Source organism: Cnephaeus nilssonii (assembly GCF_951640355.1).
Source record: "Cnephaeus nilssonii genome assembly, chromosome: 22".
Lineage (NCBI taxonomy): Eukaryota > Metazoa > Chordata > Mammalia > Chiroptera > Vespertilionidae > Cnephaeus > Cnephaeus nilssonii.
Window position 1 is genome coordinate 4,884,701 of NC_137093.1, and position 14,464 is coordinate 4,899,164.

At 52.4% G+C, this 14,464-nt stretch overlaps 1 protein-coding gene across 1 annotated transcript in view; it reads left to right on the forward strand.

Moving 5' to 3' along the window:
* GCN1 (GCN1 activator of EIF2AK4) overlaps positions 1-14,464 on the forward strand; it is a 66,770-nt gene that overhangs the window by 29,752 nt on the left and 22,554 nt on the right. The window contains exons 29-45 of the mRNA XM_079763288.1: positions 719-846; positions 978-1,167; positions 1,373-1,443; positions 2,070-2,235; positions 2,557-2,751; positions 3,629-3,875; positions 4,245-4,366; positions 4,650-4,764; positions 5,451-5,630; positions 8,047-8,267; positions 9,419-9,487; positions 9,674-9,812; positions 9,900-10,096; positions 10,309-10,451; positions 11,510-11,627; positions 11,724-11,939; positions 12,968-13,132. Coding sequence (XP_079619414.1) covers positions 719-846; positions 978-1,167; positions 1,373-1,443; positions 2,070-2,235; positions 2,557-2,751; positions 3,629-3,875; positions 4,245-4,366; positions 4,650-4,764; positions 5,451-5,630; positions 8,047-8,267; positions 9,419-9,487; positions 9,674-9,812; positions 9,900-10,096; positions 10,309-10,451; positions 11,510-11,627; positions 11,724-11,939; positions 12,968-13,132 — 2,682 coding nt within the window. The remainder of the gene's footprint in view (positions 1-718; positions 847-977; positions 1,168-1,372; positions 1,444-2,069; positions 2,236-2,556; positions 2,752-3,628; positions 3,876-4,244; positions 4,367-4,649; positions 4,765-5,450; positions 5,631-8,046; positions 8,268-9,418; positions 9,488-9,673; positions 9,813-9,899; positions 10,097-10,308; positions 10,452-11,509; positions 11,628-11,723; positions 11,940-12,967; positions 13,133-14,464) is intronic.

The window sequence follows — 14,464 nt, forward strand, 5'->3', positions numbered from 1 at the left end:
CTAGACAGTTGTGTTGTATGGCTGTCTTATTTTTTCTTCGCCTGATTTGTAAACTGGAATGTGGATCTTGGTACTTTTATAGGACAGCTGTAACTCCTAGGATTCGTTCATTCTTCATCCCACCAGCTTGTGCGTGGCATTTTGGTAATTTTGGACCAAAAACTAAAAGATCCCTCAGGAGTATGAGACAGTGGTTCCCAAATGCCAGTCTGTAGCTCCCTACTATTGACCGGTGACAGAGTTCTCACTGGTCCTTGGTAGAATCTGGCAAACAATGGTAAATTGTACTTAAAACAAAGAGAATGTCCTTTTTTTGAGGTTTAATCTGTCTTGCATATTTAGAGTTAAATTTTTAAATTTTACATTAAGAAAGAGTCTGTTACCACATACCATCATTTCACAAAAGAAAAGCCATTTAAAGAGACAGAGAAGCTAGTGAGCTGAGCTGATTCACAGCACTCCCTAGACCAGTGATGTCCAGGGGGACGTCCTGCGGTGATGGAATCGGGTCTGTGCTGGCCAGTGCTGTAGCCGCTAGCCAATGTGTAGCTATCGAGCACTTGAAATGTGGCTGGTACAATAAGGAATTGTAGTTAATTTTAATTGATTTGACTTTGAAGACCCACGTGTGGCTACAGCCCTAGAGGGAGGCGAGGAGGCAAGTCAGGGCTCCTCTGAAAGGCTGCGCCTCACAGGGTTCGATCTTACACCCTCGCAGGGGCTGATGGAACTCCACATGGTATTGCCAGTGCCTGATACCGATGAGAAGAATGGCCTGAATCTTCTGCGGAGGCTCTGGGTGGTCAAGTTTGACAAGGAGGAGGAGATCCGGAAGCTGGCTGAGAGGTGAGAGCCTCTTAGGGAATGATTGAACCCAGTGTGCTCAGCCTGCAGCGAGAGAAGGGCTGGGTGATTGGGGTGGCAGGGCAGGTGCTACAAATCCGTGTCTGACCAGCCCCACCCTCTGGCCTGCATAGGCTCTGGTCATCGATGGGCCTAGATTTGCAGCCGGACCTCTGCTCCTTGCTGATTGACGATGTCATCTATCACGAGGCGGCTGTGAGGCAGGCCGGGGCTGAAGCCCTCTCCCAGGCCGTGGCGAGGTACCAGCGGCAGGCGGCCGAGGTGATGGGCAGGCTCATGGAGATTTACCAGGAGAAGCTCTATGTGAGTCGCCTGTGTGTCCTGGGCGGGCTGGGTGGTGTGAGGATAGGTCGGACTCTGCTCAGCCTCTGGCTTGCTCCAGACAGGAGTCTGGAGCTCACTGTGGCTCAGGGTGGCAGTGGCTGATCACAGCCTCACACTCGGGTCCCTGGCTGGCCCGGCTTGTTGGCGAGAGCACTGCAGCTCATCTGTCCCCTGTCTGTTGCAGCGGCCGCCCCCAGTGCTGGATGCTTTGGGACGAGTTATCTCAGAATCTCCTCCAGATCAGTGGGAAGCCAGGTATAACAGCTGTTCAGTCTTGTTCCGCTCAGAGCTGCCTGAGAGTAGCAAGTTGGCTGGGCTGGGTGGTGTGAGAAGGAAAGGATAGGACCTCCCTCTGAGTCAGACCAGAATTCAAGTGCTGGCTTCTTCCATGCTGGCCATTGGCCGGGGGCGTGTCTCTCCTTCCCTCCAGGCCTCCAGGTCCTCAGAGGCACTGGGGACCTTCTTACTGCTCTGTAACGAAAAAGAATAGTAGCACTTTGCCTTTGTAGACTATGTCCATTTCCGAGTGACTTCATAGCCGATTCCTTGACCTCTCTCCTCTCTCATAACCTGCCCTGGAGGTAATGGGGTAGGCATTGCACTCTTGGGGGGAAACAGAGGCAGAGTTGGTCACCCTGTGGGAGGAAACTCTGAGCCGATGGCAGGTTTCTCTTTGACAAGTGGGCTGCTCCAGATCATTGTGTAGATCAGTGGGCAAGCACTGGGCAGTGGGATTGAGCTGTGCTCTGCTTTGCAAAGTGGTACTTGCTGTTGGCATCTCCCTCCTTGTGACTCCCAGGACAGATCCCAGCTTCAGAGGTGCCCCCCCCCCCTCCCCGGCCAGCCCTCGTCTCCCTGACACGCTCCCATTACTTTCCCAGGTGTGGCCTGGCTTTGGCCCTGAACAAGCTCTCCCAGTGTTTGGACAGCTCTCAGGTGAAGCCGCTCTTTCAGTTTTTTGTCCCTGATGCCCTCAACGACCGAAACCCTGATGTCCGGAAGTGCATGTTGGATGCAGCCCTTGCCACACTCAACGCCCACGGGAAGGTAAGGATTTCCACCCCTGAGGGGCTGGGGAGAAGGCTGAGCTGAGCGATGGTGACACAGGGAGGCTGAGTGCCGGAAACCCGGCACGGCACTTGCCCCATGGAAAATTCCATTTGTATTTATTTTGAACCAGAAACGACCCCAAAAGGGAATTAAGTTCCTGTAAGTCTGCTGCAGTCTTGCCAGAAAACTGGGAGGCTGCTGGCATGCTCGGTGGGCTTGTCGGGGCAGCTGTTCCAGCAGATTCAGGCTGGTCCTCGGGCAGACTGTCACCCCCAGACATAGCCTGTGGGGTTGATGTGGATCCTGGGTGCTCTCCAGGAAAACGTCAACTCGCTGCTGCCGGTGTTCGAGGAGTTCCTGAAGAATGCGCCCAACGACGCCAGCTATGACGCCGTGCGGCAGAGTGTGGTGGTCCTCATGGGCTCCCTCGCCAAGCACCTGGACAAGAGTGACCCCAAAGTGAAGCCCATCGTTGCCAAGCTCATTGCTGCCCTTTCCACCCCCTCCCAGCAGGTAACTGCCACCTGAGACATGACGGGGGAGGCAGTGGGATCCTAGGGGGTTGGGTATCAGGGTCCCAAAGGCCCAGTTCTCTGCAAGAATTTGTCCCCTCTCTAAAGAGCACCTCCAAACAGGGAATTATTGTGTTACTTTGTTCTGGTAGACCTCCTAGATATTTTCATTTTTTCCTACTCATTTTCTAACAGGTTTTTGGTGTTTTTATTTTTTCATTTAGTATAAACTTGGCACTGGGGATACTGAGATTTAAACAAACACAAAGCGGCTGCCTCTTGTGTCAAGCTTTTTTCTGATCTTCTCTACATGTTTGTTGCATGTTTGTTACATGTTGCAGGAGCCCTTGAATGCAGCCTCCAACCCACAGTGCAAGAATTTTATTTTCTTTTTAAAAACACATTTATAAATTTTGCAGCTTACACTTGGGACTGCCTAGCATGTCCTCATCCCGTGCAGGCTCACACGTGTGAAGGTCCCGCCCTGGCCCTGGTGGCGCGGCACCTTGCTAAGTGACAGCTGGGAGACGTGGGCCGTTTTTATGGGGGCACAGTAGCGTGCTTTTTTCTGGACCTTATTCTGTGAGTGGGTTTAGTCTTCCTGGAGTTGCCCACCCACCCTGACCTAGGTTCTCCCTTTAGACCAGAAAGAGCGCCGTAACGGCTGATGCTGTCGTCACTAACAGATATAGTGTGCACCCTGATGGGGTCCACGTCACAAGTGAATGCGTAACACTGTTTGCTTTTCTGACACCCTGTGTGTCGGACAGACTGTGGCTGAGATGGGGCTTGGGGACATCTATGGGGAGGTGCTGTGTAGGACTGTGCCAGCCACCAGGAAAGGCTGTGGTTCCTGACGTGGCAGGCCCCTCCCTTAGGTCCAGGAGTCCGTGGCCAGCTGCTTGCCGCCCCTCGTGCCCGCCGTCAGAGAGGACGCGGGAGCAATGGTCCAGAGGCTTATGCAGCAGCTGCTGGAGTCGGACAAGTACGCCGAGCGCAGGGGGGCCGCGTACGGGCTGGCGGGCCTGGTGAAGGGCCTGGGCATTCTGTCGCTAAAGCAGCAGGAAATGATGGCAGCGCTGACCGATGCCATCCAGGATAAGAAGAATTTCCGCCGGCGAGAGGGTGAGTGTCTCGGAGCTTGGGCCCCCAGGCTGCCGGAGGGAGGACTCTGGCCTTTCCTTCCCCTCCGCGGGGCTGTGTTTGTGCACTGCAGAGGGACAGCCATGCGGGACTCACTTTACCTGGCCTTGCTGCTGCGGCCTGGCCGCTTAAGTCAGCAGTATCCTTAGCCGAGGGATGTTCTGCCTTCCTGGCTGTTAGTGCCAAGAGGTCTCCTTCCCTTTCTGCTCAGCCCTGTCTGTGCTGGTCGGGGAGGCAGAGGGTGCTGCCGCTTCGTGGGGCAGCCACGTCAGTCCCACAGCTGCCCTGCGTGTTTCCAGAAGGTGAGGAGGTCGCAGGGACGTGGTCCCAGCTGTCCGCCTTCTTCCCCAGGAGCCCTGTTTGCCTTCGAGATGCTCTGCACCATGCTGGGGAAGCTCTTCGAGCCGTACGTGGTTCACGTGCTGCCCCACCTGCTGCTGTGCTTCGGGGATGGGAACCAGTACGTACGGGAGGTAAGTCCTGAGGCTGCACATGAGGCCTGCTGGCCGCTGCTGTGAGACTCCGCAGGGAGGCTGAGCCCCCACCGCCAGACCTTGGGCCCAGTTACTGGTCTGGACTCCCCTGATTCCCTGTAAATGACTGAAGCTGTATGAGATGAGAAACCATGTCGCACACGGTCTGACACAGTAGACCCCTCAGTAAGCGCTGGTTACCGGGAGGAGGACTTGGTCTCGAGTCAGGCCTTGATCCTTGCTTGTGTGAGGAGGCCCCTGAATGTTTTTTCTCCTCCTTGAGGCTGCAGATGATTGTGCCAAAGCTGTGATGAGCAACCTGAGTGCTCACGGGGTGAAGCTAGTGCTCCCCTCCTTACTGGCTGCCCTGGAGGAGGAATCCTGGAGGACCAAAGCCGGTGAGGCCACTCTTCCGTGCCTTTGTCCTAACTTCCTGTCCCAAACACTGCCCTCAAGGGGTCCCAGGGAGCCACAGCTCTTGCCCTGTGTGTGCTTCCCAGGCCAGAGATGATAAGGCCAAGACTGCTGCTGGCAGCCCAGCCCCTCCGTAGCCGGTATGCCTTGCTAACCTGCAAAGAGCAGGCCTCTGACAGAAGATGCAGCCCTAAATCAGGAAATCCCAGAGCTTTAAAGCTTGTCTGTGGCTAGTTTTGTGATTTTTAAAGCGTCCCCCTACCCCTCCTTTAAACCCTTTTTAAAAACGTAATCTTATCTGGAATCCTAATATGCAAGAGATTTAAGCAGAGCTACTCTGGTTTGCGGAAGGTCAAGGTCTGGGGCCCTCACACTTGGCTTCTTTCCCCTGGGTCCTTCAGGCTTTACCCTGTAGTTTGAAAAATCGCAAATCACAGTTCCCTCATTGGTGCATGAGGAGACTGAGGCCAGAGAAATCAGTAAGTTGGCCTTGGATCACAGCCAGGACTAATCCGGGTCTCCCTGGGTCCCGTCCTCTGCCCTCTGCCTGGGGACTGCTTGAGCCCAGCCTGCAGAGGACCAGGCTGGTTGTCCCGTGCCTGGGCGCCAGCCAGGTGACTGTTGGCCCGTGCTGAGTGATTCTACACGGCACGTGTGTCTGCATCCGCAGGGTCGGTGGAGCTGCTTGGGGCAATGGCATACTGTGCTCCCAAGCAGCTGTCCTCCTGTCTGCCCAACATCGTGCCCAAGCTCACGGAGGTGCTGACCGACTCCCACGTCAAAGTGCAGAAGGCTGGACAGCAGGCGCTCAGGCAGATTGGCTCCGTCATCAGGAACCCGGAGATCCTGGGTAGGCCTCTCCCACGTGGGCAGTGGCCCTGGCTTCGCCTCCTGTCCCTGGACACTGCAGTGAACATGCTGAGGATAAGTTCACAGTGAAACAAACTCTAAATTCTGGGAAGCTCTTTTCCTAGGCTAAGCGGTAGTTAGGAAGTGGTGGGTTTTCCTGCTTGTCTGGAGCAGTTGTCATTGACTGCACAGGTAGGGAAACTGAGTCAGCAGCTCAGAAGCACCTTGACAGAGAGCTCTGTGGGCTGAGCTGAGTCTGAGGTCAGCAGAATTGAATGACCAGCTCTGGACCATCTCAGACAATCTCGGTATCATCCGATGTGTTAGGATCTTTGGGAACTTTCTAATCTCATTCCAGGAGACATGAGATAGAGGGGAAGGTTAGGGACAGGTTATTCCCCTTAACTGTGCTCCTAGAATGGTTCGTTCCTGAGTGATGGGAAGAGGTTGGTTTCTAGAAATAAAACCTAGCCAGCTACCTTGTTAAATTTTCAGCTTCAGCATTGGAGCCTCAGTGCCCATTCAGTGTAGTTCAGCCCAGGTATTACTAGATTTCTTTTTTTCAGAAAATTATGGGAATTTTTGTTTTTTAGGATTAATAGGTGTATTTGGATTTTGTTGGTTTTTACAATGTCTAACAGCCTTGGGGACAGATAAGGCCCGGAATAGTCTCATCTCTATTGAATGGGTAGAAGGTCCTTTATCTTTTTTTTTTTAATATGTTTTTATTGATTTCAGAGAAGAAGGGAGAGTGAGAGAGAGAAACATCAATGATGAGAATCATAGATCGGCTGCCTCTTGCATGCCCCTTACTGGGGATCAGCCCACAACCTGGGCATGTGCCCTTGACCGGAATCGAACCCGGGACCCTTCAGTCCTCAGGTCGACGCTCTATCCACTGAGCCAAACTGGCTAGGGCTAGAAGTTCCTTTATTCTGAGAATCCAGCCTGCGTTTCTTTTTTTTAATTGAGATATAATTTGTGTAATATGAAGTTCACTTTTTAAGAATGTACAAATTCAGTGGTTTTTACATGTAAGCATCACACTTTTTAGTTCGGGGCATTTTTCATCACCTCCAAAAGAAACCGCATGCACATTAGCATTCATTCTTCATTTTCTTCCTTACCCCCAGCCCCAGATAGATCGATTTTTTGTCTCTGTGGGTTTGCCTATTCTGGACATTTCATGTAAATCGTACAATATGTGGCCTTTTGTGTCTGGCTCCTTAGCATGTTTTCAAGGTTCACCCATGTTGTAGCCTGTATCAGCACTTCATTCCTTTTTATGTATGGCCCAGTGATACTCTGTTGTATATGTGGAGCACGTTTTGTTTATCTTTATTTGTTGGTGGATATTTGGGTTGTTTCCTCTTTTTGGCTATTACGAACAGTGCTGCTGTGACCCTTTGGGTGCATGGGTTTTTTTTTTTTTGTTTTTTATTTTATTGATTTTTTACAGAGGGGAAGGGAGAGGGATAGAGAGTTAGAAACATCGATCAGCTGCCTCCTGCACGCCCCCCACTGGGGATGTGCCCGCAACCAAGGTACGTGCCCTTGACCAGAATCGAACCTGGGACCTTTCAGTCCTCAGGCTGCCACTCTATCCACTGAGCCAAACCGGTTTCGGCAAGGGTGCGTAGTTTTTATAGCCATGTTTTAGTTCTCTTGGTTAGATACCAGGGATGGGATTGCTGGGTCCTAGAGTAACTGTTTAACTTTTTGAGTAACTGCTAGACTGTTTTCCAAAGCAGCTGTACCCTTTGACATTCCCAGCAGCAATGTATGAGCATTCCAGCTGCCAGCACTCTATTGTCTGCAAAACCAGCACTGGTTACAGCCATCCTCGTGGGTGTGAAGTGGCATCTCACTGGCTTTGATTTGCATTTTCCTCATGAGTAGTGATGTTGAACATCTTGTGCTTATTGGCCATTTGCATATCTTCTTTGGAGAACGGTCTCTGCCTATTTTTAAATTGGATTATTAGTTTTTTAAATTGTTGACCACCAGCCTGGGGCTTTATAGTGGTTGAATTCCCTGGGCTTATGGGAAATTTTATCTGGGCGGGGCTGCTCTGAGCATGGGGTGCTTCACCCCATCACTGGCTTAGGGGCCTGTGTTTTCCCAGTTTGTCACAAAACCACTTCGGGTTGCTGCTTCCGGAATAGGGATTATGGTGCCTGAGCAGCTCTCTCTGGAGGCCCAGCAGCTCAGTACCCATCGAAGCCTGCCCACAGGGACTCCGCCAGAGCACAGCTCTGCAGTGCAAAGAGGTGGCAGCTACCGCCTCCAACCAGTTCCTCCTGTTGGAGCAGGATTGCTCTCTGCGGACAGGCTGGCTTCCCGAGCTGGGGACTGGGGCTCCAGGGAACAGTTGCCCTGACTCCCTCTCTCCGGTCCCTCTCTGTTTGGGTATGCAGCCATTGCCCCCGTCCTGCTGGATGCCCTGACGGACCCTTCCAGGAAGACCCAGAAGTGCTTGCAGACCCTGCTGGACACCAAGTTTGTCCACTTCATTGATGCCCCGTCCCTGGCCCTCATCATGCCCATCGTCCAGAGAGCCTTCCAGGACCGGTCCACGGACACGCGCAAGATGGCAGCCCAGATTATTGGCAACATGTACTCCCTGACCGACCAGAAGGTAGCAGCCTAGCTGGGCTGGCACAGGAGGACCAGCAGATGCTGCTTTAGGGCACAGTCCTTGCACGGGAGACACGGGAGGGAGCACACATTCACTGGGCCCCTGATGATGTTTGGGGGCAGATGTGGGCCATTGCGGCGTGGAGGGTGGGAATGCCGGTCCTCTGGGCATCCTGCAGGGTAGCATTTGAGTCCTGTTTAGCCCAGTTCTCAGTGAGGCCCCTCCCAGTGGGCCCCTTTACAGATGGAGGTACAGGAAAGGTCCAGCCTCACCTTTGACCTTTGAGGAGTGTGGGGGAAGTGGCTGAGGCTTTGACTGCTGGCAGTGTTTTCTTGTGTGGCATTTGCTTCTCTAAGTCTCTCAGGAAGTTAGGGGAGATGGATCTTGTTTGTTTCCTCGTTCCGAGGCCTTGCATGTGGGATCTCACACCTGCCTCACCTCTGCCTCGTTCACTGAGCTGTGGGCACAATCGAGAGAGTGGGAGGGTTCTATCAATCCTAGGAAATCCGGGAAGTTGAAAAACCGAAAAAATTAAAAATGTTACCCATAGTCCTCCAGCACTGAAACAATTTCTCTTAATGTTCTTTATTACATTTTAAACATTATATTCCTGAACATCAACTTATTTCCGAGTTATAATGAGTTATTCATGAAACTGATTTTAATAATTGTGTAATAGTCCAATAAGTTTACATACTATAACTTATGTAATCCTATCGTTGGTCATATAGTAACCAGAGTTTTTTGCCATTTTGAATGTTGCTGCTGTGAACATAAGGCTTTTTCTATATTTAAAACTGTTCCCTAAGGCTGAATGCTATATTAAGAGACATAAACCTTTTAAGGTGAGGAAAGGGAAGATGATGTTGCAGTTCTGAAAGGAAATTGCAGAAATGACTTCCTAAGGATCCCACAGGCTGGGCCGGGCTCGGTCCCAGGAGCAGGGCAGGAGGGGTCAGAGCACTGCACTAGCTGGGGACTCTCTCCTCCTGACGGTGGCCTCGGGTCCTTTTCGGTTTCCCTTTCCCCTCCTCGTTCTGGGAGCACCTCTTCCAAGTGCTCCTTGTCAGCAGAGTGGCGAGGTCAGGGCCACAGGAGAGCGGATCCCGGAGAAGCGGGCGTCACCCGAGTCACCGCTTGTGTTGTTGCAGGACTTGGCTCCGTACCTGCCAAGCGTGACGCCTGGCCTGAAAGCCTCTCTTTTGGACCCCGTACCTGAGGTGAGTCTGGGAGGGGAGGAGGCAAGAGCTTCTCATTTTAGCCCAGTCCCCAGGAAATTTACCCCTGAGAATTTTGTGTTTGTCTGGTGAAGGAAAGGAGACCAAGGGACCCCTCATGGCTCCTGCCTGGCCACCTAGTTTTGAGCCCTCAGCTCCTCCCTGTCCCTGCTGTTGGTTGCTTGACAGGTGCGGACCGTGTCCGCAAAGGCTCTTGGGGCCATGGTGAAGGGCATGGGGGAGTCGTGCTTTGAGGACTTGCTGCCGTGGCTGATGGAGACGCTGACCTATGAGCAGAGCTCCGTGGATCGCTCAGGCGCTGCACAAGGTGAGGCCAGCGCAGGCCCAAGGGCCCGCCCGGAAATGCCCTTAGGGACCCTCAGATCCAGTGGGTTCCTTCTGTCTTTTGTTGCAGGGTTGGCCGAGGTCATGGCTGGCTTAGGGGTGGAGAAGTTGGAGAAGCTGATGCCAGAAATTGTGGCTACCGCCAGCAAAGTGGACATTGCACCCCACGTCCGAGATGGCTACATCATGATGTTCAACTACCTGCCCATCACCTTTGGGGACAAGTTCACTCCTTACGTGGGGCCCATCATCCCCTGTATCCTCAAAGTAGGCACCGCTGACCAGGCCGAGGAGGGCGCTACTGAGGAGGGTGGGGCGCACGTGCCCTGGTGGGGGGAGCGAGGGCTGCTGGCTGACGGGGCTGGGTGGGAGGAGTCCTCTTCCTGCTGTCCAGGGAGTCCTATCTCCTTTTGGGTCGGGGTGCCTTGGGAAGGGTGGGGAGGCAGCCCTGGCTGCTGACCCCCCCTCTGTGTGCACAGGCTCTTGCTGATGAGAACGAGTTTGTGCGCGATACCGCGCTGCGTGCGGGCCAGCGGGTCATCTCCATGTACGCCGAGACGGCCATCGCCCTGCTGCTGCCCCAGCTGGAGCAAGGCCTCTTTGACGACCTCTGGAGAATAAGGTGAGAGCTCGGGCGGGAAGACCCAGCGTTACATTTTGGGAACTCAAAGGAATAAAGAGCAAAATGTCGCCAAGAAATCTCAACTTTCTCCAGATCCTCACTTTTAATTCTTTTGTAGTTCTCCAGTTTCCTGTAGCGGTGTCTTCATTCTGCTTCTCTTCTTAAAAAGTTGTCTTTAGTCAGTCCTTCGGTTGTATTACAATTTAAGCTTGAATACTTTTTGATCTGGAAATGTTCCTTCTAGGGTTTTATTCCAAGCACAGATTTGCTCGGGTGCTTAAAGATGTAGGTAGAGGCTCTCTGTTGCAGTATTGTTTTTACCATTTGAAAAACTGGATGTTGGTTTAAAAAAGTCACAACACATCCACACAGTGAACTTATCAGTCGTTACAAAGAATGGTAAAGAACCTCTATCAACCGACCCAGGAAGCTCCTCAGTCTCTAGCTGACATCACAGGTGGCCTGTGGCCCAGCGCACGTGGTACGGACTCATCTCCCACATTGTGCGGGGGAGTGCGTGTCTTTGTAGCCGGCGCCCTATACAAGGGTGTCACCAGAGTGTCAGGACGGTTGCCTGAAAAGTGGGGGTTTCAATGATTGTTTATATTCACATTCTTCTTATTAGTCTGTATTTTTGGAATTTTACAGTTGGAAGTGACTATTTTTTATGATCATTAAGAACAACAAACCTCACTTAATTTGAAGAGAAGTTTATCCTTCTAGGCCTCTTCTGATGCCTCCAGTTCTCATGATCCGCATTCCTGATTTCCTGTTAATGCTTCCATTTGTGCTCTCTTTTTAAAACATTTTTATTATAGAATTTTTCACGCAGTCTTTTCAAAAGTATTTATTCTTTTTCGTTATCAAAGTTCATTGGAAAGAAAATAAAGTGGGGAAGTGTAAAGACGTGAAAATCGCCTGTAACTCGCCTCCCACTCCAGAATAACCGCCTTCAATATTTCTGATGCGTTTCCTCAGTCTCCTTCCTGCGCGGTGCTTGGTCGAGCCCCACGACTGCCCCGTGCAGCTGTGTGACTCTGTGCTTGGCGTCCTCTCAGGTTCAGCTCCGTTCAGCTCCTGGGGGACCTCCTGTTCCACATCTCCGGTGTCACTGGAAAGATGACCACGGAAACCGCCTCTGAAGATGACAACTTTGGGACTGCTCAGTCCAACAAGGTGCGTGCCTTGCGTCGGTTTCCTTGCTCTGCAGAGGGCACTCATGCTGTGGGGGCCTCACCTCCCGTGTTCTCTGATCCTCTGCGCTGGCTGCAGGCTATCATCACTGCGCTGGGGGTGGACCGGCGGAACCGGGTGCTGGCAGGGCTGTACATGGGCCGCTCGGACACCCAGCTGGTTGTGCGGCAAGCATCCCTGCACGTCTGGAAGATCGTGGTCTCCAACACCCCCCGCACCCTGCGTGAGATCCTGCCTACTCTCTTCGGGCTGCTGCTGGGTTTCCTGGCAAGTACCTGTGCAGATAAGAGAACGGTAAGCTCGTCCTTGCTTCTGACCCAGCGGCCCTGATGCCTACTATTAGAGGCCAGAAAGCCAGGTCTGCAGAGCCTGGGAGAGTAGTCATTCAGCCAGTACTTAAGAAGCATCCGCTGGTGTCAGACCTGGGATGTAATGGAGAAGAAAGGCAGCCCCATTCCTGGTCCTCATGGAGCTACAGTCTGGTAGAGGAGATGGATGTGAATCCAATAATCACACAAACAGATGTAGATGCAGCTCCTGCAAGGGTACATGGCGCTGCAAGTGCTCATACCAGGGCCATTTCACCCAGCTGGGGGCCAGGAAAGGCTTCTCAGAAGTAATGGTGCTTGAAGATGAAAGATGAGTGAGCACTGGCCAGGTAAGGAGGTGACGAAGGACTATTTCAAACAGGGAATCGTGCTTTAGATACAAGGACAGGATGTGCAAAGGCCCTGTGATGGGCAAGAACATGGCCCACAGTAGGGGATGAGCAAAGGGCAGTGGGTCTGGTGTGGCATGGCTGATGTGCCCGGCTGGGGGGCCGTGTTCCTGGTGGGAAGAGGGCCCAGCCTAGGCTGATGGTCACTTGTGCCCGTCTCCTTTGGCCCACTGCCGACACCCCTTATCCCTGGCAAACAAACCGCGTATTTGGCTGTAAAGGGTTTGCATGAGACCTCAGAGCAGGTGGGGTTTTTCCTGAAGCATTTGTTCCTAATTCAGCTTGTCCCCTTGGCAGAAGCACACGTTGAAGTGACTTCTGGGCTACAGTTTTCAGTCCAGGGCAATTGGCCTTTGACCAGGCAGCATTTGCTACATTTCCTGTTCACATGTGAGGGGCCAGCTGTTGCTGTAGGTTGTGTGGGTGCCTGTGGCACACAGCGATGATTTTGTTATGCAGTGTTGCAAGCCCCCCTGGGGGGCTCGGCGGGGGCAAGAACATTTGGGGAAGGTAAGCCAGTGACTCAGATAAAGTCTAGGAGGGTCCAGGGCCTCATTCTGGAGTTTGCAGGGAGTTGATATCCTGGCCTGATCTCTACTGACAGATCGCAGCGCGGACATTAGGAGATCTGGTCCGGAAGTTAGGGGAGAAAATCCTACCCGAGATCATTCCCATCCTTGAGGAAGGCCTGAGGTCTCAGAAGAGCGACGAGAGGCAGGGCGTGTGCATTGGGCTGAGCGAGATCATGAAGTCCACCAGCCGGGACGCCGTGAGTATCTTCTGAGCACCCTGTAGGCCTTGCACCCGCAGGTGACTGACTCAGAGCTGCTGGGGAGGTTGCAGGAGAAGCGGCGCCTCCCAAGTGAGGACACGCGACCCTCACTGCAGAGGGTGCTGCTGGCGGGGCCCGTGGGGACTGGAGTTCCCTCCTCAGCTTTCCTATCAGATTTTCTGGCTAAAAACTAAACAGTTTCGAGGCCTTGAGTGGCCTTTGGAAATTGGAGATGATCCTTTTCTCACCATTCTTGAGGTTGCTCTAGATTAATCCCTTTTGTGTCTATCAGTTCAGTTAAAATGTGTGGTGCCCTGAGCAGGGGTGGGGAGGAGGGGGGAGAAGGAGGGCGTGCACGTGTGTGAGTGGTGGGGGCGGCGGGAGCAGGAGGGCCTTGCACTCATTCTTAGATGCTCTGAATGCCATCAGCAGGGTCAGGCCTGCTGACCCCACAGGCAGCTTCTGACTGTAGACAGTTCCAGGTGCTTACAAGACTGGACCCTTAGAGGGAGCAGAGCAGATGGGAGTAAGTGCCCGGTGGGTGGGAACGTATTGTCTCCAGCAGTGGTACTGTTTCCATAGTAGCGAGATCAATCAAGAGGTTTGGAGTCCTTTCCACTGACCTTACTTTCTAAGGTCATTGACCCCGAAACATTCCTGGGGGTAGGTCGGATGTGTACACAGGCTGTCTGTCGACTGGGAGGAAAGCAGCACAGCAGTGGGGTGGGTGGCCAGTCAGACATGGAAGCATGTGGCCAGTTACTTAGCCAGGGTACCCTCACCGATTGACTGGCTCTTTCTCCCGTGTGTATCAGTGTCAGTATTACATTTGGGGTTTATATTTGCATTTGGCAAAGAATACAAACCAATTCTGTCGCCAGATAGAGCTGTGATTTATTGAGTAGCTCCCGCGTCCCCTGAAGGCGGAGGCCTTGCAGGTGGCAAGGCCGACGTGTAACCAGGCTTAGGTTCATAGTGAGCTTTGCTGTGGTGGAATCAGTTAAAGGGGGCAGAGCGTCCTTGGCCCCATTGTAGCCCTAGGACTTCACAGAGGAGCAAGCTTTTGAGTTGAACTTGAAGAGCTTGGCGGTTTTTCGAGAGGGTAGGCAAAGGAACGAGTTGGGGGAGGGAGGCCACGTCGGTAGGCCGCACTGTGGGAAGGAATTTGGATCCTGTAAGAGATGGAGAGTATCAGGAAGACTCACCTTAAAAATCAGGTGCTAGTGGGTCCGTGGGTTTATTTTTTTTTTTTTTTATTTTTTTTATTTTTTTTATTTTTTTTTTTTTTTATTTTTTTATTTATTTTATTTTTTTAAATTTCTTTATTGA